At 55.0% G+C, this 26,073-nt stretch overlaps 1 protein-coding gene across 2 annotated transcripts; it reads left to right on the top strand.

The window, feature by feature from the left end:
* Positions 1 to 1,264: 1,264 nt before the first annotated feature.
* Positions 1,265 to 25,538, top strand: EZH1 (enhancer of zeste 1 polycomb repressive complex 2 subunit). Of its 2 annotated transcripts, none has more exons than XM_037886845.2 (20): positions 1,265 to 1,396; positions 4,162 to 4,285; positions 4,844 to 4,972; positions 5,302 to 5,421; positions 8,055 to 8,175; positions 9,147 to 9,320; positions 10,077 to 10,179; positions 11,408 to 11,571; positions 12,482 to 12,573; positions 13,301 to 13,481; positions 14,082 to 14,278; positions 15,657 to 15,748; positions 16,312 to 16,352; positions 16,883 to 17,008; positions 18,890 to 19,068; positions 19,694 to 19,789; positions 20,568 to 20,649; positions 21,455 to 21,535; positions 22,037 to 22,121; positions 22,700 to 25,538. In XM_037886845.2, the coding sequence occupies exons 1-20, from the start codon at positions 1,386 to 1,388 to the stop codon at positions 22,758 to 22,760; spliced, it is 2,259 nt and encodes a 752-aa protein (XP_037742773.1). In that variant the 5' UTR covers positions 1,265 to 1,385; the 3' UTR covers positions 22,761 to 25,538. The 2 variants fall into 2 exon arrangements, with proteins under 2 accessions (XP_037742773.1, XP_043392603.1); XM_043536668.1 differs by lacking the exon at positions 1,265 to 1,396 and adding an exon at positions 2,957 to 3,142.
* Positions 25,539 to 26,073: the final 535 nt, after the last annotated feature.

Here is a 26,073-nt window from a genome sequence, read left to right as displayed (position 1 = left end):
TGGCTCACTACAAAAGCAATTTTCCCTCTCTTGGTATTGACACCTCCTCATCAAGTATTGGGTGTGGATCACATCCACCCTGACTGAATTGGCCTTGTCAACAGGGCTTTGGAGCAGAGCCTGGAGCTGGAACGCAGAGCAGCCCTGGAGCAGGGGAGCTGCAGGTTTTCGCCTGGAGCTGGAGCGGAGCCGGAGCACACCTCCAAAGCCCTGCTTGTCAACACTGGTTCTCCACTTGTGAGGTAACTCCCTTCTCTTCATGTGTCCGTATATTTATGCCTGCATCTGTAATTTTCACGCCATGCGTCTGAAGAAGCGGGTTTTTCACCCGCGGAAGCTTATGCCCAAATAAATCTGTTAGTCTTTAAGGTGCCACCGGACTCCTGGTTGTTTTTGTGGATACAGGCTAACATGGCTACCCCCTGATACTTGGTACTATTTGTATGTAATTTTCAAATAAAAAAAAAATGAGGAAAACAGAAATTTCATCACGAGGAACATAACTGACCCCACATGGGTCATCAGCAAGGTTGGGACTTTGAGATGGGTTAGAGCAGGGAGGCAGGACTCCTGGGTTCTCTCCCCCAGTGGGGGAGAGGGAGGGTGCTAGGAGCTAGGACTCCTGGGTTCTCTCCCCCAGTGTGGGGGGGGTGCTGGGAGCTAGGACTCCTGGGTTCTCTCCCCCAGCGAGGGGGAGGGGTTGGGAGCTAGGACTCCTGGGTTCTCTCCCCCACTGAGGGGGAGGGGTTGGGAGCTAGGACTCCTGGGTTCTCTCCCCTAGTGTGTGTGTGGGGGTGCTGGGAGCTAGGACTCCTGGGTTCTCTCCCGCAGTGGGGGAGAGGGGGGGTGCTAGGAGCTAGGACTCCTGGGTTCTCTCCCCCAGTTGGGTGGGGGGTGCTGGGAGCTAGGACTCCTGGGTTCTCTCCCCCACTGAGGGGGAGGGGTTGGGAGCTAGGACTCTTGGGTTCTACCCCCCCGTTTGGGGGGTGTCTGGTGGGTTAGAGCAGGGGGCTGGGAGATACTGAGGGATTGTTTCTAATGTTTTCCATGGGACCCGCCCGCCCGCCGTGGTACAGCCCATGCCCCCCTCCCGATCCCAGTGGTATGATCCCTTCCCCCCTCCCCTCGCTTGGTACATCCCAAGGCGGGTGAGAAAACGGCGTTCGCTGCAGGGGGCGGAGTCTCTTGACGTGGGCGGGGCCCCGAGTGCGGCGGCCTTGTGGGCGGAGTCTTAGAAAGTGGGCTGGGCTTTGAGCCGGGACACGCTCTGAGGGGAGGAGCCTCCTGGAAGGGGGCAGGGCATGTGAGCGGCGGGGGCGGGGCGAGCTGGTTGGCGCAGGCGCAGGGCAGACGGGGTGCTGCGGCCTCCAGGTCACCTGAGCGCGATGGATGAGGAGTGAGTAACGGGGCCGGGGGGCTCCGGAGCTGGCCCCCTCCTGGGGGAGGGGCGCTCCGGGGCTGGCCCCCTCCTGGGGGAGGGGCGAGGCGTGGGCCGGGGGGGGTCCGGGGCTGGCCCCCTCCTGGGGGAGGGGAGGGGAGGGGCGGGGCGGGGTGGGGTGGGGTGTGGGCCGGGGGGGGCGGGCTCCGGGGCTGGCCCCCTCCTGGGGGAGGGGCGAGGCGTGGGCCGGGGGGTGGGCTCCGGGGCTGGCCCCCTCCTGGGGGAGGGGCGAGGCGTGGGCCGGGGGGGGGCTCCGGGGCTGGCCCCCTCCTGGGGGAGGGGCGAGGCGTGGGCCGGGGGGGGCTCCGGGGCTGGCCCCCTCCTGGGGGAGGGGCGGGGTGTGGGCCGGGGGGGGAGGGGCTCTGGGGCCTCCGACAGTGTGGGGAGCAGGTGTGTGGGCTGACTACCCTGTGGGAGAGGGGGTTGGAGGGCCTCTGGGTGCGAGGAGAACTGGGGCAGACCGATCTGTCTGGGGGCTGGTTGCGGCTGGGGTATGGGGAGTATGTGGGGTGGATTGGTTTGGGGTTCATCTGTGGGGTTTGTTTAAGGATGTCTGGGATGGGAGGCTTAGGGTAGGTGCGGTGGGGATAGTGGGGTGCTGGAATAGGGGGTACCTGTGCAATTGGGGGGGTATTGGAAGTTGCTGAGCTGGGATGGCCTCCTGAGGTCCCTTCCCACCCTGACATTCTGTGATTCGAAAAAGTAACCACTAATCTGTGGTGCCTCCCTTTCTGGCTGACCAGTTTGAAACATGATGGGCCTTATTCGGGGGGAGGGATAGCTCAGTGGTTTGAGCATTGTCCTGCTAAACCCAGGGTTGTGAGTTCAATCCCTGAGGGGGCCATTTAGGGATCGGGGCAAAAATTGGAGATTGGTCTGAGCAGGGGGTTGGACTAGGTGACCTCCGGAGGTCCCTTCCAACCCTGATATTCTATGCGGGGGTCAGATTGCTGTGTGCCATCATTTTGCCTCCAGCTACTGGGATAGCACCATCACCTGTCCTATTTCCTTCCTTTGGAATCTGTAACTAAAACATCTGTGTGTCTGGGCAGTAGGTGTCAGCTGTGCTTTTGACATTGTTCCTTCACTCCTGACTTACTGGGGCTAGAACATGGGCTGAAGCCGAATGATGTTCCCCACTGTCACATACGCATGTAACGCCCCACTGTGCTTGTGGCTGACGCTGCTGCTGACTCTTAATTACAGTTAAATGCCCCTTTGAACATGTTTCTTTCTCGGTCTAACTCTGGTTTCTGCCAGGTAGTTTATTTTAACCCCATCGCTCACAGGAGGCTTATTCCAAGCAGTAGGGAAAGCTGCCCAGGGTGCTTCTGAGAGCGCCTGGTTTTTTAGGTTTGAATGGCAGTACCTCTTGTAAAAGAGATGTTTGAATGCTGGGGAACTATATCTTTGAAACTGTACCCCAAGGGGAATTGGACCGTTAAATCCCAGTAGATGAAAGGAAAACAAAAGTATAATCCTGAAAACCTACTTGTATGCCTCAGAATCCTAATTGTCCAAAGACTTCTGTATTGTTACAACGGGATCCGGGCTGCCTGGAAGTGAGGGGATCGGATCCCTACCTATGTCGCTGGGCTCTTGGGTGAACTGGAACAACAATAATGCAAACAGAAGGGTTAAATGATGAACCGGAATGGACTGTAACTCACTGCAAAGGCTAACCTGACTCCCTGGGACAGTCAGGCTTGCACCTACAGTTTGCATGAGATCAGAGCCTTGTTTAGTGTTGCTGCAGTGTGTGTGTGTGTGTTAGAGAGAGACATCGCTCCTTCCATTAGATAGGAGAGCAGGTTCGTTCACAGTTCTGCAGCCAGGTTTGTTACATGCATGTTGTGATCATGTCTCCCACCCCTAAGACTAGATCCGGAGGAAATGTGCACAGTTGGCACTGGGTGAACTTTAAGGAGGTTTAATCCTGCAGAAGTATGTTTTGTAACCCTGCAGTCCCTGGGGACAGCCCCGGACCCTCTTCTTGGTGTGTGTGATTGGCTCTTAGTTTTGATTTTTTGCTGCCCCAGGGAATGTTTGGCATCTTTAATAAATAACCCTTCGCTGTGCACTCCTGAGGAGGAAAATGCTAGTGGGGGAAAGGTCCCAGCTGAGCTAGGAGGGTCACCTGGAGGCACAAGCTGTGATTCCAGTCTGTGTATAATGAAGCCAGTGTCACCTTTGCCTTCAGTCTGTTACTGCCCGGGGCAAATGGAACAGAGGAGCTGCTCAGAATATTTAATGAAGTGACCTGTCGCTCACGAAAGCTTATGCTCAAATAAATTTGTTAGTCTCTAAGGTGCCACAAGTCCTCCTGTTCTTTTTACGGATACAGACTAACACGGCTGCTACTCTGAAACCTGTCAGAATATTTAGTGGAAAAAGAGGTCACCCAGGCTAATGCTGTTGGGACCAAGCATTCTAGGGGCACTGATAGGTGAGGCCTCTGCCAATGAATGATCTCTCCTGAGCACGCAGTGCCCTCTTGGCTCTAAGAACTTTCTGTGCCTCTCTTAGGTACAGTTTGCACCATAATTGTTCCCTAATCAAACAGAACCAATGTGGCCCACCCAGGCAGTTACTGTACTGTTTTTGCCAGATAAACTTGGTGATGCACTGAGAATCCCAGCACACCATTTTTGTTAGGAAACCCCTTGTGTTTGCGAAGAAGCACTCTGCCATTCGGTTGCTACCCTTTCTGTTTTGTTTTTCAGGAAAATGGAAATCCCAACTCCTCCAACGTCTAAGTGCAAAATTATTTACTGGAAAAGGAAAGTCAAGTCTGAATATATGCGTCTTCGGCAGCTCAAGAGGTTTCAGGCAAACATGGGAGCAAAGGTAGATATGTTCTCTGGGGCCAAACCTCATATGTGTACACAGGAATATCGAGTAGGAGTAGGGAGATTATATGTATTTGGCACTGTTGTGATGGCTGCTGGAACACTGTGTCCAGTTCTGGTGTCCGTAATTCATGACATAAGTTGAAAAATTGGAGAGGGTTCAGAGAGAGCCATGGGAATGGTCCCTTCAGGCTTTGTAATCTGTGGAGTTTTCTCTAATTGTTCACATTCTGCTGTTCGACTAGACCGTGATCAGTGTCTGTGTGGGGCGTAGATAATCTTTCTTTGGTGTTCCTTGTGACAGAGTGATCTGGTGATCAGGGACTAGAGAGCCTAGGTTCAAGGCCCTGCTCTGCCACACACTTTCTGTATGACCCTGAGCAAGTCACTTAGTCCCTCTGAAACTCAGTTCCCTGTCTGTAAAATGGGAATAATGTCCTTCCTTGCCTTTGCTGAAAGTGGCAGCTGTGTTGACTGTGTGTCACACATTCAGATTTCAGTAACTTGAGTCTAAACTTGCTTTGAGGATTGTAAGCACTTCTCTCTCTAATTTCAGGCTCTGTTTGTGGCCAATTTTGCAAAGGTTCAAGAAAAAACTCAAATTCTGAATGAAGACTGGAAGAAGCTTCGAGTTCAGCCAGTCCCACTAATGAAGCCAGGCACTGGGCACCCTTTCCTGAAACAGGTACAGGAAAATGAGGTGGAAATGGCAGGGCAGCCACACAAGCTGATTACAACCCAGGGCTTTGCAGGGAAGGCTGAAGAGGGCTGTACCTTTCTCCGCTCTCTGCGTGTCAGTCTCTTACTGCGCCTCGTGCTTCCCCCCAGGCTGCAGAAATGGGGATAAAAAGAAAACCCTGTGGCTAGTGTCCAGGGAGGACTGTGTGTGACTGTAAAGCTCAGCAGATTAGTAGCTGTACCTAAGGGACAGGATCAAAGTGTATGTTCCTGTCCTGCAGTCACTGTGTCTGAGCTGCCCTTTGCTTACTGTCCCTGTGTTTGCTTGTTCTCCAGTGTACCGTTGAGAGCAATTACCCTGGATTCCCAAACCAGACCATCTTCATGAGGTCCCTAAACACAGTAGCGTTGGTGCCTATTATGTATTCCTGGTCCCCTCTTCAGCAGAATTTCATGGTATGTGAGAGCGCATTGTGGTGTGAGACTTTTGAGACGATTAATGCGTCATCCCTACATGTTTGCGGTTGCAGATACCTTCCTCAGCCTGCTCCTTTTGAGTCTCTCGCTGCTCCCAAGGCGTTGGAAGGGAACGTTTTCATCTCGTGTTATGCTGTATCCCTTAATAGCAGAGCTGGCTCACCAGTTCCCCTGAAATCCCAAGGGCTGGCTAAGCCTGACTGCTGCCTTTGCAGGATTCAATGCCTGAATTTAGTGGCTGATTTTAGTAAACTGTGGAATTGTTTCTGTTTAAAATAGGGCTGTTGATTCATCACAGTTAACTCACACGATTAACTAAAAAAAAAATTAATTGTGATAAAAATATTAATTGTGATTAATCGCACTGTTAAACAATAGAATACCAGTTGAAATTTATTAAATGTTTTTCTACATTTTCAAATATATCGATTTCTGTTACAACACAGAAGACAAAGTGTACTGTGCTCACTTTATATTAGTTTTATTACAAATATTTGCACTGTAAAAATGATAAAAGAAATAGTATTTTTCAATTCACCTCATACAAGTACTGTAGTGCAATCTCTTTATCATGAAAGTGTAACTTACAAATGTAGAATTATGTACAAAAAAACCCTGCATTCAAAAATAAAACAATGTAAAACTTTAGAGTCTACAAGTCCACTCAGTCCTACTTCTTGTTCAGCCAATCGCTCAGACCAACAAGTTTGTTTACATTTGCAGGAGATAATGAGGCCCGCTTCTTGTTTACAGTGTCACCTGAAAGTGAGAACAGGCGTTCGCATGGCACTGTTGTAGCTGGCATTGCAACATATTTACGTGCCAGATGTACTAAAGATTCATACGTCCCTTCATGCTTCAACCACCATTCCAGAGGACATGTGTCTCTGCTGATGACGGGTTCTGCTTGATAATGATCCAAAGCAGAGTGGACTGATGCGTGTTCATTTTCATTATCTGAGTCCGATGCCACCAGCATTTTCTTTTTTGGTGGTTCGGGTTCTGTAATTTCTGCATTGAACTGTTGCTCTTTTAAGACTTTTAAAAGCATGCTCCACACCTTGTCCCTCTCAGATTTGGGACAGCACTTCGGATGCTTAAACCTTGGATCGAGGGCTGTAGCTATTTTTAGAAATCTCACGTTGGTACCTTCTTTGCATTTTGTCAAATCTGCTGTGAAAGTTTTTCTTAAAACGAACATGTGCTGGGTCGTCATCCGAGACTGCTGTAACATGAAATATACGGCAGAATGCGGGTAAAACAGAACAGGAGGCACACAATTCTCCCCCAAGGAGGTCAGTCACAAATTTAATTGACACATTTTTTTAATGAGCATCATCAGCATGGAAGCATGTCCTCTGGAATGGCGGCAGAAGCATGAAGGGGCATACGAATGTTTAGCGTATCTGGCACATAAATACCTTGCAATGCCTGCTACAAAAGTGCCATGCGAACGCCTGTTCTCACTTTCAGGTGACATTGTAAATAAGAAGCAGGCAGCATTATCTCCTGTAAATATAAACAAACTTTTTCATTGTAGCGATTAGCTGAACAAGAAGTAGGACTGAGTGGACTTTAGGCTCTAAAGTTTTACATTGTTTTGGTTTTGAGTGCAGTTATGTAATCAAAAAAATCTATATTTGTAAGTTACACTTTCACAATAAAGAGACTGCATTACAGTACTTGTATGAGGTGAATTGAAAAATACTATTTCTTTTGTTTTTTACAGTGCAAATATTTGTAGTAATAATAATATAAAGTGAGCACTGAGCACTTTGTATTCTGTGTTGTAATTGAAACAATTTTCAAATATATTGTAGAAAACATCCAAAAATATTCAAATAAATGGATTCTATTATTGTTTAACAGTGCAATTGATCGCGATTAACTTTTTTAATCACTTGACAGCCCTAGTTTAAAATAACTAAATGTTCAACAAATAAGTCAGGCAGCTCCTACCTTTGTGACTGACCCCCCAACGGTGCTGCTGAGGGTTAGTTGAGAGAACAGGACAGCGCAGAATAATTGAAATACACTTTCTGGCACAGCATTAATGCTGTGACCTTCTTCGTTAAAATTATTTATGAGACAAACGTCAATCTGTAGCTATTTCCTACTGGCCGTTTGCTTGCTGCAAGAGTGTACCGATCTGCCTGCTGCAATAACTCTCTTAAGGCCAGTGGGGAGCAGCTCTGGCAGAACCGAGTGACGAAAACCGAGTGTAGCACTGGAGTATTCCGAGTGCCTTTGTCCCCACTGCGTGTAATGAGAGCATGCTCCTCTAGTGTGCACTGTATTTCAGACAGGGGTGAGTTACCGTGTGCTCTTGGTTGTGTGCCAGCCCAGTACTGTCCCGCTCATGAGCCCCCTGATACTTATTTGACCACTTGCTCGGCTTTATCCTGTGTCTCTGAACGTCTCTGGGCTCTGGAGACACGACCCTTCTGTGGCAGGGGGTATGTTACAAACAGAGCACCTCACAGAGTTCCGGGTAGCAGTGAAGTTTGGGAAGGGTGAGTCTTTGCAGCCCCGCGTGTGAACGGGAAGGGGCAGTCACAAGGCTGCCCTCTGACTGGCTGTCGGTGAGCGCTGGCTGCCTGACCTGTTTGCAGGTGGAGGATGAGACTGTGCTGTGCAATATCCCCTACATGGGAGATGAGGTGAAGGAGGAAGATGAAACCTTCATTGAAGAGCTAATTAATAACTACGACGGGAAAGTTCACGGCGAGGAAGGTAACCTGGGCACAGGGGTGCTCTCCATTTCCCACTGGACGGCTTGCAAGCAGGGAGCATGGCCAGGCTTTCTGAGCAGCTGAGGAGGCAAAGAGCAGTACCAATAACCAGCCTCTGCCAAGTGTCCCTTAGAATAGGGAGCATGTAAAGCAAGAGCACCCCTGCTGGCCTGGTCCCGTCTCCCTGCCCTCAGCTCTGCCAGAGCACCTCAGGCCCAACCTTCCGCGTCCCAGGCAGGTCCAGCCCTGGGCCTCTCTTGAGCAGCACTGCCATCTGTATAACGATGGCAGATATCCATGAAGGGTTAGGGTGAGACAAGCAAACTCATTTCACTTGTGACCTGAGCCGTGACCTGAATCCAGTTCTTCAGTGGTGAAAAGCCTGTGTGTTTTCCCACCAAGCTGCCTAGCCCCTCACAAGGCCCTGCCTGGAGGTAGGAGACACTGAAAAGCTGTCTCCCATCCCACGCCCCAAATGGCTTAATTAGTGAGTGTCTGTGTCTGTAGCAAAAAGAAAAGGAGTACTTGTGGCACCTTAGAGACTAACAAATTTATTTGAGCATAAGCTTTCGTTAGCTACAGCTCACTTCATCAGATGCATTCAGCTCTCGAAAACTTATGCTCAAATAAATTTGTTAGTCTCTAAGGTGCCACAAGTACTCCTTTTCTTTTCGCGAATACAGACTAACACGACTGCTACTCTGAAACCTGTGTCTATAGCAGTTACTACTCAGCTGGGAAGAGGGGCTGGCTCTGTTGCTCCATGTGTTGGCTGCCTGGTGTGATTAAGAGTGATGCACAGTCAGCATCTCCCCACCTCCCCAAACACACCCTGCCTTGGCAAAATCCTCTCATGAAAGCGCTGTTCCTAACAAGCAGTCTGTCCCGTGGCTGACTTAGGGTTGCCACCAAACCCCAGGCTGGAAGATTGCAGCACGCCCACGAAGCAGCTGATATATTGCTGTGTTTCAGAGATGATTACAGGGTCCGTCCTTATCAGCGACGCTGTGTTCCTGGAGCTCGTTGACGCTCTGAATCAGTACTCGGATGAGGAAGAAGAAGGGCTCAATGACTCGGAGGGTAAACAGGAGGATGGGAAGGAGGAGCTGCCAGTCACAAGAAAAAGAAAGCGAACCACAATGGAAGGTGGGTTTGGCAGCAGAAGTTGGGACAGTCTCTGGCCTCCATCCTCCCCAGCAGTCACTGTGCCCTCCTGCACTCATCATGTTAATTGCTAATAAGGGTAGTGAAGTGCCAGGTAGAAAGTTCCGTGGCCTGTCCTTGCTCCCCCTGGGATGCTAGCTGGAGTGTTTCCGTGGGATGGGTTGCAGTGGGAGGAAGCTAGAACAGTGGGATTTTCACGTGTGCTGTGTAATCGCAGGAAGCTTTCGTGGCAGATTTCATCTCGGACTGCTGTATGTGGTGCTCTGAGTGACACCAGTAGCAGTGAATATCTCTTGTCTCAGCTGCAGAGACTCTACAAAGTATTAGGTCCTGGCGATCGCAGCTAACACATCTTGCTGATACTTTAGTCTGGTTATGAAACATCCAAGAGTAAAACCCGAGTCCAAGCAGAGTCCTGCTTCTCTAAACCCCTCTGGCATTTGGGGAAGGGTTTTTGTGCACTCAGTCCCCTTGCAGCACAAATTAGTAATTCCCTTATGAATCGTCACTGAATCTCACTGATGGCGTTGCTGGTGGGTAGAAGGGGCACCTCTGGATCTGTGTGTTCCTTATCCTAGCTGTTGGACTAAGGAAGGATTCTCTGTTGGATGACTGTGTGATCGTCTCTCTGCCTTTTAAAATGGGATCCAAAGCATCCCTGGAGTAACCCTACCCCTAAAAGGGAAAGGTGCTTTCAAGTCCTGCTTAACTTAAGAATCTTCTGTCATTTTGGTTTAGGCAACAAAAAGTGTTCAAAGAAGCAGTTCCCAAATGACATGATCTTCAGTGCTATTTCTTCAATGTTTCCTGAGAACGGCTTCCCGGAAGACATGAAAGAGCGGTAGGAGACATTCCTGGTTAAATTGTCTAGCAGAACCAGTTCCGGTTTTTAACAAAGATACTTCAGCAAATAATAGTATGCTAGTCTGACCAGTGCAGTAGACCTGTATCTGCCCATGGACGGTGTCAATGTTCAGGGAAACTGCACCTGTATTCCCCCTCCATGGTCCCTCTAGGGCACCTACACTAGACTCCCGGTTTCTCAGCTGTCACCTCTCTTTGCTAGAGACCCGTGTCTCTCTCCCTCCTGATGGGTTTTTCCAGGCTGCACGGTTCCTTGCCTGTGCTGTGAAATCCTCCCTAGAAAGCCAGAGTGCCTAAAAGGCCAGCGTCTGTGCTTTTGCTTTCTCTCCAGAGGCAGTGAGCACTGTCATTGCCACAGTTACAAATTCCCACACTCTTTATAAGCAAGCACATTTATTCTTAAGGTGAAAGTGTTACAGAGAAGACATGCTAAAAACAATAAAAGAACCTAGACACAGGCTAAAGATTACTAGAGGTCATGCCAACTAGAACCTTGGGCTCTGGTAGTGTCAGTCCTTCAAAACTCTCACCTGGGTTTTCCCCAGGGTTACAAGTCTCATTTTCAGAACCAGAACAACAATGAAGATTTCAGTCTTTTCCTTATGTAGCTTGGCCTCAGTAACAGGTGATCAGCAGACAATGGCCCACCCCTCAGGGTTTAGCTTCCAAAGGCTGGGGTTTGGCATAACCAGAGGTGGGGAATTTGCATTTACCTCCCACTAGCTATTTCCCCAGGAAAACCACTTCACACTGTTGCAAGAGTCCATTCTTGTCTGGCCCATTGTTCAATATAGCCCATTGAACCCCCAGGCCTCTTATCTGTCACATCTGCCCCCTGGAGAGGTTCTGTACAATCCTGGCCCATAAAGCATTCATTTCATACAATGGATCCCCAAAACGCTTAAACTTAGTTCAATAAGGTCTCCCAGGATATTGCAATAAATTGCCATGTCTCTCACACACTGTCTCTATGGGAGGAGGGGAAACACTGTACAAAGACTTCTGGGGAATAGAATGAAAGTAGCCTAATGAGAACTTGCTAGGAGAAAACCCAAGTTCTGACTGTTTCAACCCCCTGAACTGAGCCCTGTCGTACCGAGCTGATCAGCACGCAAAGCCGAGCGGCTAGTTGCAGTGACATAGAGCAGTGTGTCCAGACACTGGGAAAATACACATGCATGTTTTTTTGTTTTTTTTTAAAACAGGTACAGGGAACTTACTGAACAGTCTGATCCGAACGTGCTGCCCCCCCAGTGCACTCCAAACATTGATGGGCCATGTGCAAAGTCAGTCCAGCGGGAGCAGTCCCTGCATTCTTTCCATACGCTCTTCTGCAGGCGTTGCTTCAAATATGACTGTTTTCTGCATCGTAAGTTGAGACTCAACTGGAAACTCCCTTGGAGGTTCTGGTGCCTGTTCCACCATTTCCACCCCTTTCTTTACCATGCCTCACACTCCAGACTGTACTGGGCAGGTGCCTCTGTCTTTTCCTGATGCTCTGCACTGTGTAGTGTTGCAATCCTGGAGAGCCAGATTGACTAAGACATTCAGGCACCTAAAGATGCGGATAGGCACCTACTTGCATTGTTAAAGTGGCCGTGAGTCTGTATCTTCCCCAGCAATCTCCACAGATGGACGGGTTAGCTGCAGTAGGTGGGAGTCCCAGTCCTGCTGTGTGAGCCCCATTGTTCTGCACAGTGGACATGGCACAGCACAGACCTGATGCACATTACACTGACACCTCACTGTGGTCTGCCCCTGCCCCCACATTTTACTACTTTGTCGTAACGAGTCGCTGGGCCCATTCCTCCAGCTTGTCGTGCTAAAGCCTTGTGAGCATTGCTTTGCCAGTTAGACCTGGAGCTTTTCTGTTCCTGGGGGTCACTGCGGAGTTACAGGAGTCTCTTCAGCTAGACTCTGTTATTAAACACTGGCATACGACCATGAGTCAGTATATGTGTGTCAGTTTAAAAGTAAACCTTCCCGTTAAGTCTCTTTTCCAGGAATGGGAGGTGTTCGGGTGTCCCAACATCACAGATGTAGGTTTCCTTCCATTGTGAGTGGGCGGGGAGGCCAGGGGCTGTGGCTAAGTTGCCTGGTAGTGTAGGACTCCCGGTCAGTGCACATGGTGCCCGATCAGCATTGCATTTCGGCGCATTTCAGCACCTTTCACCATGCGTGCTGGGCCATCGGCTGCCTCCTCCACTGTGGGGACGAATGAGCCTCTCAGTTGGCAGGTGCCTGGTGCTAACATGATGAAGGTGGCTTGTATTTTTCAGCTTTCCATGCGACTCCTAATGTCTATAAACGGAAGAACAGAGAGATCAAGATTGAGCCAGATCCCTGCGGGACAGATTGTTTCCTTTGGCTGGTAGGTTTTTGGGATACTCTCCTGCCTTCCCTGCAGGACCAGGTGGTGCCTTTGTACCGTTCCAGTGATCGGACAGAGTTGGTGAGCACAAGTCCAAATAAAAACCTCACTTGAGACCCACGTTAACGAGCCTCCAGCCACGGAGTGTTAGCTGGTCTCAAACGGGTGAGGCCCTGCAGTACTGGGTGGTACCACAAGACTGTGCAGTGTTAGCATGGGAAACTGTGTTTAAAATAACCCAGCTAGGTTCCCTAAATCCAGCCACCCGTCCCCAACCCCCACAGCCAGGGGCACTGGCAAACAGCACGTGACTCGGCAGCAGATGAGCCAGCTGAGAGATGAGCCAGCTGGGGAAAGGGCTTAGTGCTGGACATGCATACAAGGGGACGTGGTCTTTGCCCCTGGGAGCTCACCCTCTAGCTGATGCTGCACTGGCTGGAGGTGTACAGGGGAGCTGTTTGGGGACAGGAGGAGAGGCCAGGGGCTTCTGGAAGCACAAGGCAGTGGAGATGGGCAGTTACAGCGTGAGAGGCTCACTAGGAGTAGTCTCCCTGCAATGGAGGTTGCAGAGACTCATCACCCGCAGGATTTGTAGGCACCTCTCACTGTGGCACCTCGCCCAGAGAGCTGAGGGTCCCTGCTGCAGCGCAGAGCCCTGGGCCCCGTGGAACAGAGCTTTGTGCGTTCCTTGCGCGGCTCTCATGTGCCACGTGCCCTCTGATTGCAGGAGGGAGCCAAGGAGTTTGCAGTGCTGCACAATCCCAGGTCCAAATGCTCCGGAAGGCGCCGCCGTAGGCACCATGTGGTCAGTGCTTCCAGCTCAAACCCCTCGGCCTCCTCCACCACTGAGACGAGGGAGGGAGACAGCGACAGAGACACGGGCAATGACTGGGCCTCGAGTTCCTCAGGTATGATGCCTGGGAGCCTCCGCATTTCCATAGACCCTCCCCACTTCCATCTAACTAGGCTGCTGCAGAGCTGGCACTGGAGGGTTGCCAAGGCAGGTTTTCCTGGCTGCACCGGCTAGCCTAGCTCCTCTCCCTCCTTGGCTCAGCCCAGTAGGCAGGGGGAGCAGGAGCAAACGTGCTCATCAGAGCATCCCCTTCTGTCCGTGCATCGAACACAGGCCTCTGCCACGGCTCTATGTGTCTGGCCACCACAAGTCAGACCCCCTCTGAGAGGGGGCTCTGGGGTAGAGTGCTGCCCTGCCCGCGGTGCCACATGGCTTGGTCTGGAGCTCAGGCTGCTGAGGGCCATGGAACAGAGGGAGCAGCGTGCGTTATTCTCTGCTGCCTTACACAGACAGACGCGCAGGGGTGGTGCTGGGCCCTGGCGGGAGCTCTGCTGGGAAGATTGCCACGGGTGAGAGGAGTTGGAGGCAGGAATAAGGAGGGGGGCCGTGGGAGGAAGGGGCTGGCTCCTGGCAGACCCAGACTCCCCAGCGTGGGTGTCTTGTGTATTTGTTGCTGCCCTGACTGCTGTGTTTCCTGTCATCTGGGTCTTGTTAGAAGCCAACTCCCGAAGCCAGACCCCCACCAAGCAGAAGGGGAGCCCTGCCTCCTCTCAGCTCTTTGTGATGGAAGCGCCGCAGGAACTCGTCGAGTGGACGGGGGCTGAGGAGTCACTCTTCCGCGTGCTCCACGGCACCTACTTCAACAACTTCTGCTCCATAGCCAGGCTGCTGGGCACGAAAACCTGCAAGCAGGTATGGCCTGGCATCCTCGCCTGGCCACTCCTGGGCGGGCGGGACAGGAGGGGAGGGAATCTTGGGAGCCTCGCTTTCTCTTGCTTTGCCTTCTGTGCCGCAGACAGACCAGAGGAAACGTGCCTTGAGGGGCCAACTGAGGTAACTGCATCGTTTATCTGCCCAGGCTGTGCGAGGGGCTGGGGCCCAAGGAATAGCTTCCTTGGAGTGCCATAGTCTATTGTTCCCTCTGCTCCGTCTCGGAGGATGCCGGCTGCCTCTTTGGTCTGGTAGCTTCCCGCACACCTAGCTGTTCCTGTTTGACGTGTCAGTCACGGTCGTGAGGGAGGAGCCTGGAGTGGTGCAGCTGCAAAGCAGTTTGCTTGTCCTAAGGATAGTACCACAAGGCCCTGGATTCTGCCCCTGCCTCCGACCCACTAGCCTGCTCCTGATTCTCTGCAGAGCTGAGGATTTGGTGCCTAGTACCTGTGTCTTGACACTGTTCAGTCCGCCTCCACCATCCCACTGCCCTGACTGCTTGGCTCTGGTTTCAGCCCAGCCGGCGTGCTCCGCTTCCTTTGACTGTGGAGTAAACTCGAAGGAATGTACAAGGCCTGGATCAGGGCGTCCCCTGACTCTTCTCTTTCCTGGGCAGGGCCAGGTTTTCAGAGGGCCATGTGTAGATGAGTACCTGCCTGCTCCAGCATGCCTGTGTGCAGACAGCTGTGAGTGGGTTTTTAGGAGGCCCTTTGAAAATGCCGCTCACACCCTTTAGCACTGCAAAGTCACTCCATGTGCATTCTCCCAGCCTGGAATCCCTTTTGCTGCCCTTTTGGGATTTTTCCATCTCCCTTCTGAAGAATTAGGGATCCCAGACCCAGTGCTGGATTCCACTCGATGTGCTCGCGCAGTCACGTATCCGTCTTGGCTGGGTTCACACCTACGCGTGGAACCAGGTGCAGATGGAAGGAGCATGGGAAAAAGGGAGCCGCAGCATCCCGGGCCCAGCCCAGGCTTTGTGAGGATGAGCTTTCATCGCTCAGCTCTAGGCACATCGAGTCTCGTGAAGTTGAGTGCTGGACGCGCACACGCTCCATATGCTGAAAATCACTGCAGCCCCCAGCCCAGCTAGCTGCAGCCTGTCACTGCCCAGAGCTGTCCCTGCCCTGCCATCAAGCTGGAGCTTCAAGGGTTGGTGCTTCTGATGGTCCCCCGAGGACAAGCTCTGCAGGGAAGTGTTTTGGCAAGAGGGAGGGGTTTGCTTTCCAAACGAACAGCAGCAACAATCTCCACTGGCTCAGTGAGGGCAGGGGCGGGCGCCTGGCCTGTGGGAGCTGGGCCTGGCAGCCCGGCCGGTCCTCCAGGGTATGATTTGAAGGAGCTGAACTCTTTTCTACAGGTCTTCCAGTTTGCGGTGAAAGAATCCCTTATAATGAAACTGCCGACGAGCGAGCTCATGAATCCGTCCCAGAAGAAAAAAAGGAAGCACAGGCAAGTGCTCCGCAAGCTTGTCTTGTTCTTAAAATGCTGGCGGAGCCTCTGCACACCTGGCCGGTGTTCCCGCTAATCCACACCTGCACAAGTGGCTGTGAGCATGGGGGGCTTGTGCTGGTGGCTGGGAATTGGTCCCCGGCCTTCTCTCTGCCATTGCTGCGGTGTCCGTGGGCCCTGGTACCCAAGGCTCTGGCAATGGCTTGGTAGCCACTGAGGAACAGCTGCCTGTGAGTGTCAGTCCCAGGAGCCTCCCTCCAGGCCCAGCTGGAAGATGGCTGGCTTCTAACCGTCTTTTCGTGCACTTGTCCTGATCCACCCTGCCAAGCGGTTTGTCTCCCGTGGGGTTTTGCTTGACTTTAGGGTTTGCCCTAAGGAGCGTCTCTCCTAGACGCCTGGTTCTGCTTTGCCCTCGCCTCTGTGATCAGTAGCTGATGGTTATTAGCACACAAAGCTGATAGCCTGGCTGAGCTCATTGGGAGCCCCGAGGGTCCAGGCACAGACACTCTGTTGGCCGTTCCTCAGGTGGGCGCCCGTTTCCCACGTCTCTGTTTCTCTTTCAGGCTGTGGGCTGCGCACTGCAGGAAGATCCAGCTGAAGAAAGGTACCGTGCGGTGCCGGCCGTGATCCGGGGGCTGCTTGCATGGCCTGGGTTTGGGAAGCATCAGTGCGCGGTGTAGTGCTGAGCATGTATCCAGCCTGCCAGCTCGAGCTGCGAGCACCAGGCCAGCAGCAGCCACAGGAGCCGGTGCTATTTGGCTGCCGTGGAAGCCTGTGAAGTTCCCATCTGCTTGTGGTGGGGCTTCGTCCCGGTGGTAGCGTTCTGGGGCGGGGTCAGTGCCGCAAGCTCCCTCTCGTTTCCAGGCGGAGGCGGAGGTTTGGAGCAAGGGCCGGGGGGTAATGGGGGCTGTTCAGGAGCGAAGTAAACGGATCATGTGCTTGTGATCCCGGTGCAGTGTCTGTAAGGCCTTCAGCACAAGGGGCACGCTTATCTGCTGCTGGGCTGCCTGCCCTCTGCTGGCAGACTGGAAATGGCAGGCTCTGATGCTCCAGAGCCTGGTGCCCAGTGACTCCTCATCCATGTGTGTTTGCGGGGCATGGGTTGTAACCATGGCATTTCCCCTCTTCTTGTAGATAATTCACCTACCCAGGTGTACAACTACCAGCCCTGCGACCACCCCGACCACCCCTGCGACAGCTCCTGCCCCTGCATCATGACTCAGAATTTCTGTGAAAAGTTCTGCCAGTGCAATCCTGACTGTAAGGACACAGCTGAGACGGCCGGGCACAAAGCCAGTCGCCCTGCTACCGGCTCAGAGGCGCGAACAGGGCGTTGCAGTGGCTCCCTCGCGTTCCCGCATCCAGGCAGCTCGCGCAGGGTGGCTGGAATCTAAACACACAAGGACTGGCTAGCAGTCTGCCCAAGTCAGGGGAAGTGGTGTGGGCTGTCAGTGGGTAATGCACACTTCCATAGTGACGGGCTTCAGAGTAGCAGCCGTGTTAGTCCGTATTTTCAAAAGGAAAAGGAGGACTTGTGGCACCTTAGAGACTAACCAATTTATTTGAGCATAAGCTTTCCTGAGCTACAGCTCACTGCATTGGATGCAGAGGGGTGCTGTTGGGTGGAGAGAGGGCAGCAGGGAACATGCCTGCCTGCTGCTGCCGGTGGTGCTCTCCGGGGGTTTGCATTATTCCCTTTGCAAAGCTGTCTCTACTTCCTTGGAACCTGAAAACCATGTCATGTTTTTTTGGCTGGTGCAGAGCCCCAGCCCTGCTTCCCTTTGTTCCCTCATCGGGTGGGCTGGCAGGGCAGCTCTGGGCAAAGGCAGGCTGACCTGTCTCCGTCTATGGGATACTTTCTCAGCGTGTTACCCCCCTGCCTCAGCAAGTGACTCTCACTGGTTCACTCCCTGGCTAGCCACCTCTCTTGGATGGTCAGACACAACACATCCTGCATCTTGGCAGGGGGTCAGACTAGATGACCCTTGCAGTCTCCTAACCCTGTGGTTCTGTGGCACCCCCAAACAATCTCCCCAGGATCACTTGATGATGACCTGTTCTGTTCATTCCCTCTGGGGCACCTGGCATTGGCTGCTGTCGGAAGAGCTTTGGTCTGACCCAGTGTGGCCGTTATATTCTTATGCCAGCCCCCACTTTGCCTTGCAGGTTAACACTTGATGCGCTCAGTCCCCAAAATCCTCCAAAACTCCCCCTGTAGTATCCAGCCCCTGTCGGTAATTACCAGGTTCCTCGTCCCAAGGGAACAGTCTATGCACCAGCTTGTTTAATTCAGCTGAGGGTTCACATTTGACTTAATACCACAGCACTGAGACGGATTTAAAATAAAATCCAAGGATCAGGTTATTAACAAAGAACAGAGTTTCAAAGACTCATGTGAATAGTGAGTGAGAATATTGGAAACACGTGTGAGTCTAACACGCTTCTTGGAGTTTTAACTTGGACAGGCTGAATTCCTTGTCTGAAGTAAGTTCTTACCTTCCAGTGGCTCTAGCTCCCATGGTCGGGACCCAGCGCTCGCCTTCCTGCTTCCTCAGTGGTGGGGGATGGTGCTGACTCTGCCCTCCAGTATTTGAAGTGCATCCTTTAGCTGTGCGCCCCCAGATAAAACTCTTTGCCCCGCTGCTTGGTGTTCTGCATGCTCCTTTCCTGTTGGCTTGGGGTGAACGTAGCTCCCGTGTGTTTGGCTTAGAATGGTTAATGTCCATCTGAACCAAGGCTGGAGAATCAGCATCCGATGCCTGGCAGCAAACTTGTTCGTCCCCGCGCTGCCTCCAGAGCACGTGTTCGGGACGGATTTTCAGCGTGCGCGTAGCCCCGACACATCACCCGGAGGTACCTCCTGCAATGAGTGTGAGGTTGTCTGATGTAAGTGTTCATTGGACACCTCCCACGCTCTTTGGAATAACCACTGTGAAAGCAGCGGGTTAGGTGTAGAGAGTTTGTCAGGCCTGAAAGGCAGTGCTGGGACAGGAGAGCGAACCCACTGAGGGGTTCTTCGGGCCACACCGCAGCTGAGCAGCCTCTCCAGCTGGGGTGTGTCTCTGGGGTGGAGTCCTGGCGTTTGAGGCCAGCAGGGATCCTCTAGCCTGACCTGTGTAATCTGGGTGTCTCTCGCTGCAGGTCAGAACCGCTTCCCGGGCTGCCGCTGTAAGACCCAGTGCAACACCAAGCAGTGTCCATGCTACCTGGCTGTGCGGGAGTGCGACCCTGACCTGTGCCTGACCTGCGGGGCCTCGGAGCACTGGGATTGCAAGGTGGTCTCCTGTAAGAACTGCAGCATCCAGCGCGGCCTCAAAAAGGTATTTGCTGTACCCCTCCCCCCGTGTGCAGAGCAGCCTGGCTGGAGAAAATCCACCCCTGCTGCTCTGTCCCCCCTGGGCTTCCCCAGGCCGCAGCCGCCCCAGAGATCAGGCCTGAGGTGGGGGCTGGGCTGTTCCCCAGGCTCCCAAAGCATTTTCAGATTCGAAGGCAGGGTTTGAACTAATGTGAAGCAGGAAGAGGCCCCGGGAACTGGAGCTACCTGGGGCTAAGCATAGGAAGGGACAGAACTCAGGGGACGCGGTGAGATCCTTAGAAAACAGGCCAGGGTTCAACGGAACTAATGAAGCTGCAAGGAAAGTGGCTGTAAGAAGCCGGGGGCCACTGCTCACAGTGGATGGCTCGTAGCCATCCTTCCGTCCGGGGCGTTTGTCGTTTCGGATGGTAACTCCCTGAGGCTGGGACTGTGTCTCGATGGGGCCCAATCCCGGTCAAAGCTGGACACAGCGGTAATACCAGCAATGCATAAATGGCACTAAGGAGCAGGGGAGCCGATTCCCCGGGGGGCTCTGGGCTTGTCTGCATGATGTCGGGGCGTTTTCCTTCCATTGCGCACCCTGCTGGGCAGCAGCTCTGCAGACTCAGCCGAAGTCTCTTGCACTCTAGCATTTGCTGCTGGCTCCATCAGATGTCGCTGGCTGGGGGACGTTCATCAAGGAATCTGTGCAGAAGAATGAATTTATCTCTGAATATTGTGGTGAGGTTAGTAAAGCCGTCTCGGCCAATCCCCACGGGTCTGGGGTGATCCAGACGTGCCTAGCTACTGTTCCTGGGGCTGCAGCCCCACAAGTGTCACAGCACCGGTTAATAAGCAGTCCCTGCCCTCATGCTGTGGGGCAGTTCATGTGGCATGTAGCCTCTAGCAGGATTTTCTCAGCTTTCCCCACCCTCAAAGATGCATAACAATGAGTGAGGCTTAAACAAATAAACCCCTTAACCCCACGGGCCCAGTGAAGGCTAAGGGGAAGGGCTGGGACAGAGCAGGGCTGGGTCCTGGTCCAGACTCACTAGGTGTCCTTGGGCGAAGATTGTGAAAATGGCCTTGGATTGGGGAAACCAGTTTTCAGGAATCCAGCCTGAGCCCCCACAGGCAGGGTCTGTGGAGGGGTCTGAGCGACCGCCCATTGAAATAGCTGAGAGCTGTGGGTGCTCGGTATCCTCTGCAGCTGTGGCCCTAGGGCTGTAAATGGGAAACCTGCTCCTGTCTCAGTGGGTAAAAGCACTCAGCCCCTCCGAGGACGCACGTCGTCTGAATGCCTGGCATGGCAGAAGTGGAGCGTGTGAGCCAGGCCTCATTTGACGTGGTTGGCCATCTACAGAGGGAGGCTACGATAAAGGTCCTGGCCCTGGCCAGCGGTGCAGAGGGAGGCTCTCCCTGAGCAGGCCAGCCAGCAGACTGCCCTATGCAGAGGGGCTGTTCCGTGGCCCTGGAGAGCCCCATCCCCTGGGACACTCAGTGTAATGCCTGCCCATTTCCCAGCTTATTTCTCAGGACGAGGCCGACCGGCGAGGGAAGGTCTATGACAAGTACATGTCCAGCTTCCTCTTCAACCTCAACAATGGTAACTTCTGGGCGGGGACCCAGGTTCCTTAGGGTCATTCAGGGCAGGGCCTGGCTGTGGGGAGGGAGGAGCCCACAGCAGCTGTGCCTGGAGGAGTCTCCCAGGCTCCACACTGGCTTGGCCCAGGCACTGTGCTTTCGGGATCACCTGGGGTGTCTCGCAGCTGCCACAGCTCCTGGACGCCTGCCTCTGCAGTGCTGAGCCAGGCTGGTCTGACAGCCACCGTCCGAGCTCCCTGTAGCCGCCGGGCACTTGGCAGCGCCAGGGGCTCGGTTGCTGCTCTGTGGTTTTGAGGACAGAATCAAACTCTAGAAAGGCAAAGCTGCAAGCCCCGAGCCAGGGCTGGAGAGCAGCCGGTCCCGAGGGATTCGCTTCCTGAGCTCACGGCTTGGCTCCGGGCTGTAGAACCAGGCAGCGAATGCGATCGGCCCCCGGTGGTGCTGGGATCAGTGTCGGAGTAGCCAAGGGACGTGACTCCATTACAGGTTTCGGGTGAGCTGGGGGATCTGGCCCCAGGTGTCTTTTTGTGAGGAATAAATTCCTTACGGGAAAGGCCCTCCAGAACCCAGGAGGATTTTGTGTGCCCGGCTCTGAAGAGCAGCTGACTGCAGAGGCCATTGCACTGGTCTGGCTCTGGGGCAGTCTACCCGACTCGCTGAGTCTCACCCAGCTCCGGAGCTAGACAGGGGGACGCCGAGCCCCGGAGCCGTGGGGGAGAGGGGAGAGACGTCGAGCCGAGCCCCAGAGCTAGTGGGATCTTGGTCTGACGGGAATCTCAGGGTTCTGTGGTTTCCTTTCCGAATAGATTTCGTTGTTGATGCCACCCGCAAAGGAAACAAAATCCGCTTTGCCAACCACTCTGTGAACCCCAACTGCTACGCCAAAGGTGAGAGCCCTGTGCCCAGCCGCAGCCAGGCCGGTCGGGTGACCAGATGTCCCGTTTTTAAAGGGACAGTCCCGGTTTTTGGGACTTTTTCTTATACAGGCACCTATTAGCCCCCACCCCTGTCCCGTTTTTTCACAGTTGCTGTCTGGTCACCCTAGACAGGGAATCCCCTACTGTCGCTCCAGGAAATGCCCATGGAGCCCTGGGTTACGCAGGGTCTCCTGAGCCTCTTGGAAGCATCCTCTGGGTCTGTGAGCTCTGGAGGGGGCTGAACATCAAAGGAAAGGCCAAGCGTTGGGTTTCCAGGCACTCCCCTGCAGTTGGGCCCTCTCCGGTCTGCCGGGCCCTCCTGCTGCTCAGTGGGAGCTGAGTGCCCGGAGCAGAGCCTGCTGGCCAGTCGTGCCCCCAGGCGATTCACCAGTGCTCAGGCAGGCTGGTGGGCTGTGGTGCTGCGGGAGAGCCGGGCTGGGAGCCGAGCCCTGACCCCTTTCTCTGCCGCAGTGGTGATGGTGAACGGAGACCACCGGATAGGAATCTTTGCCAAGAGGGCCATCCAGGCTGGGGAGGAGCTCTTCTTTGATTACAGGTGAGCCAGGGCCTGGCCGCTCCGATGCATGGTGTGAAGCTCTCCAGAGCAGGGGTCTCCAACCTTATGCCCAAGATCACTTTTTGAATTTAAGTGCAACCCAGGATCTGCCCCGTCCCTCCCCCAAAGTCCCGCCGCGCTCACTCCATCTCCCCTTTCTCTGTCACTTGCTCTCCCCCACCTTCACTCACTTTCACAGGGCAGGGGGTTGGGGTTCGGGAGGGGGTGTGGGCTCTGGGCTGGGGCCAAGGGCTTTGCAGTGTAGGAGGGGTCTCCGGGCTGGGGTGTGGGCTCTGGGAGGGAGTTTGGGTGCAGGAGGGGGCTCCGAGCTGGGGTGCAGGAGGGGGTGTGGGGTGCTGGCTTTGGGAGGGGTGGAGGGAGACGCCTGCCCCAGAGGCCACGCTGGCCACTTCCAGGAGCGGCTTGGTGCCGGGGCAGGCAGGGAGCCTGTCTTAGCAGCAGCCCCACTGTGCCACTGGAGATCGCGATCGACCGGTTGATGACCACGGCTCTAGAGACGGGCTGTGGAAAAGAGGCTGCTGGGGAAGCGACTATGCGCCAGTGTCCCTGTCGTGCAGGTACAGCCAGGCCGATGCCCTGAAGTACGTGGGCATAGAAAGGGAGACGGATATCATCTAGCCCCCTGCGGGCGTGTCCCCTGCTCCTGGCTGCCGCGATGCCGTGTTCATTCCATGCTGCGTCATTGCTGCCCCTGTTCCCGTTGCTGTGTGTCCCGAGTGCTCCGTTCCAGCCAGGCGCCTGGGAGCAAGGCCCAGGGCAGGAGCAGGAGCCAGACGCTGCCTGGGGCTAGCAGGAACCTGGCTCCGTTCCAGGGCAGGTGGGCGCTCCTGGGCTGGGACGACTCCAGAGAGTGAGGCTGTTGGACTGGAAGGAAGAAGAGTGGCCAAGAAATGCTCAGTCTGTTTCTAAACCTGCCTGAGCAACCAGCTGCATCTGGAGCTAAGGGACCTTGGAGCGACCCCCCTGCATGCGGGGAGCAGGTAGCTGGTGCTTGATGTTACTCTGCTCACAGCACAGCCGTTGGAGTGAGCTTTTAGCCCTGGGGCGACTGTTGCTGCCTTTCGATTTCCTTCCATGCTGAAGTGCTGGGGACTAGGCTGCTAGCACACGGTCAGACCCCATGGAGTCAGTCCCGCCTCCCTGCGGCGTAGTTCCAGGGGCCTCAGGCGCTCCCGGCCGCCTGGCGAAAGGGGGGAGCCGCCCAGCACAGCGTGTGGAAGGGTCTGCCCGGGGCAAGGAGCCATGTTGGTCCCGTGATGCGATGGTGCCAGGAGAAGCTGTGTGTGTATCTGTCGTGGGATTGCCCCAGGAGATGGTGGGAGGGGGCAGGAAATGTGAGGCCGCCTGGGGCGTAGGAGGCCCCAGCTCCCACCTCCCCGGCTCTGCAGACCCACAGGTGCGTGATGTCTATTTCTGCCTCTTGCGCTGGACGGGCCCTTGGAGCCTGGTGTCTCGCACACCCCCCTGCTGTGCAGGACTGGGGCGCCACAGGCCGGGGCTCCAGCTCCCTGCGCCTGGGGTTAGGGGTGGGCACCCTGGGCCCTTCCCAAGTCAAGCCTTCAGGCCGTAACAGGATGGCGGGCACTGCTGGGTTGGCCCCTCTGGGCCACGGACTCTTCTCGGCCCCTGGTGGTTTCTGTTCTGTTAGCCAAGTGAGTGGTGCAGACGCTTTAACCCGCATCTCTGTAGGGCTGAGCAACTGGCACTGCCACCAGGGCTGGGACTCGGGCTGCTTCACTCCCCATCCTCGAGAGGGGCTTTCCCCTTCTGGAGCTGCCCTCCTGTGGGGTGGCTTCAGCCCCAGAGATGCCACACCAGAGCCAGACAGCACTGCGAACGCTGGGCACTGAACTACCGGGCACTGCTCCACGCTGACCAGCGAGTGGGGCTGGGGCCTCTCTGGGGGGCTGCCAGTCAGCGTAGGTCTGCTGGGGCTGGAAGTATGGGTCTCCCCGGGAGATCAGAGAGCTGCTGGCCCGCAGATCGCCGACAGCGCAGAGGTTCCAGCCTGCCCAGTGCTGGGCTGGGTGCTCCAGCATTGCACTGTTGAGCCGGCAGGTTCCTCTGGGCCAGGCTGACCCAGCAGTACCCATAAGGCACTTTACGAGCCCTGCGTGGCTCCCTGCTCCAGCCTGGAGCCTCTGCCATTGCACAGAACTCGTGGGGTGGCGTTTGGATCAGTGAGAGCTTTGCCTGCTGTAAATATGTTGCTGACTGCCAGCCGATCTGTTGCGCCAGGCCCTGTCCCGGCAGTGCAGACCCGAGGGGCAGGCTCCCCAGAGGTGGTTCCTGGACTGGAGAGCAGGGCAGGGTCTGCTCTCAGCACCCCATGCAAAGAAATCAAGTGAGCACTTTAAAATAAGCCTCCCACCCAGCCGAGGGGCTGGGCCCAGGGCTGTTCCTGGGCAGCTCTGGGTTTGAGGACACACCTGCCAGCCCAAGGTACCATCCTTCAGTGGGGCATGTTCCCGTGTCCCTCCCTCCCTAAGCACAGCTGGCGCTGGGTGGGGTCAGTTCAGACACCAGGGTCTTGACCTGGAACAGGAATGAAAGCAAGGGGTGGCTCATGCCTGGGAAGAGGGGGCACAATGTTCTGGGGCTGACACACAGTGAGAGGCACCCAGGGGGCAGGGCCTCCAGCTAAGGGCAGCTACCTTACAGGTGTCCGGCTCCCAGTACCCCGGCTGGTCTCCTCTCCAGGTCACTCGGTGCAGGGTAGCATCCATGGGAAATGCCTGTGTGCTTGGGGCAGGGGACTGGCAAGGAGCTGGGGCAGGTCCAGGAAGATCAGCCTATCGGCCCAGCAAACAGCTGAGCCCCACGGCCAGCTTGGGTCCCGAGAGCTGGGTCCTGAGTGCCAAGCTGCCATGGGCCAATGAGGCCACGAGAACAGAGCGCAGGGCTGAGCTGAGTCCATTCGCTGGCCGATGCCCTCGGACTAGACTGGGGGGGGAGCTGCACGCAGGCCGGGGGCAGCTGGCTGAGCGCTGTCTCGCTCTGGGCGGAGGGTGCAGGCAGGCTTGAGGAGAGCCAGGGTCTTGGGCCGGCCGCCTACTGACGCAGGCTTGTTCCTGTTCTCCAGCACCCAGGCATCTGGTACTGCTGAGTGGGGCCGAAGGCCTGTCCTGCCTGCGTGGCTTTCCCCCCAGGGCTGTTAGGCCCGTCTCCCTCCCTGGGGCTGGCAGGGCTGTGAGCCTGGGCCCCCTTTGTGTCTCACCGAGAGAGCCTCCCCTCCCTGGCACCATACCGACCGCCCCAGCTAGTGACTTGCCCCCTGCCCTTGGCTGCCTGCGCAGCGAGAGGCTTTGTGTCTGTGGTCTGCTGCCCGTGAATTATATGCACTTTAAAACTGATGTGGCTTGTAATCTTTGTCTGAATAAAGTGGTAGTGAATGTCCTCGCTGGTCTGGCCGCCAGCCTCCCTTCTCTTACACCAGCCTGAGCAGGAGCTCACCCCTGCGCCCCGCTGGCGGCTGCACTGGGGCCTGGGTGCACCAGAGCGCTTCAAAGGAGCGGAGAGCGGCCGCTGGCCCGATCCTTGGCTTGGCTCGGGCGAGAACTGCCCTGGCCTGGAGCTGCCGGGCTGCCGTATTGTTCTGCTCTCAGCTGCGAGCTCGGAGCAGGCCTGACGGGGCTAACAGCAGCTAACTGCAGTAGGGGCGGGGGGCACAGTGACGCCTGGTGCTAGGGCTGGGCACAGAACGGGGCTATTAGTCTGAGGGGCTGGCCCCGTTCAGTGACCTCTGTCTCTGTGCCTGCGGGGACAGGGGCATTGCCGTACCTGGCACTCCAGTGACTAGCACCCCACCAGTAGCCGCAGGGAGGGGGAGGAGCACTGGCCCTGCACAGCGTCGTTCTCCCGGGGGGGCGTTTCCACTGATCCAGACCCGGACCTAGAGAGCAGAGGCTGGGAGGGGGAGGCACCTGCTTCT

Source organism: Chelonia mydas, chromosome 27 (genome assembly GCF_015237465.2).
Source record: "Chelonia mydas isolate rCheMyd1 chromosome 27, rCheMyd1.pri.v2, whole genome shotgun sequence".
Classification (NCBI taxonomy): Eukaryota; Metazoa; Chordata; order Testudines; family Cheloniidae; genus Chelonia; species Chelonia mydas.
Note: the sequence above shows the minus strand (reverse complement) of the source record. Positions and strands in the feature narration are given on the sequence as shown.

What these genes read in the sequence shown, in the direction of transcription:
- EZH1 (XM_037886845.2), top strand. An exon ending in TCCAGCGCGGCCTCAAAAAG is followed by an intron (nt 19,069 to 19,693) that starts GTATTTGCTGTA and finishes CTTGCACTCTAG; the next exon opens with CATTTGCTGCTGGCTCCATC. An exon ending in GAGCTCTTCTTTGATTACAG is followed by an intron (nt 22,122 to 22,699) that starts GTGAGCCAGGGC and finishes CCTGTCGTGCAG; the next exon opens with GTACAGCCAGGCCGATGCCC.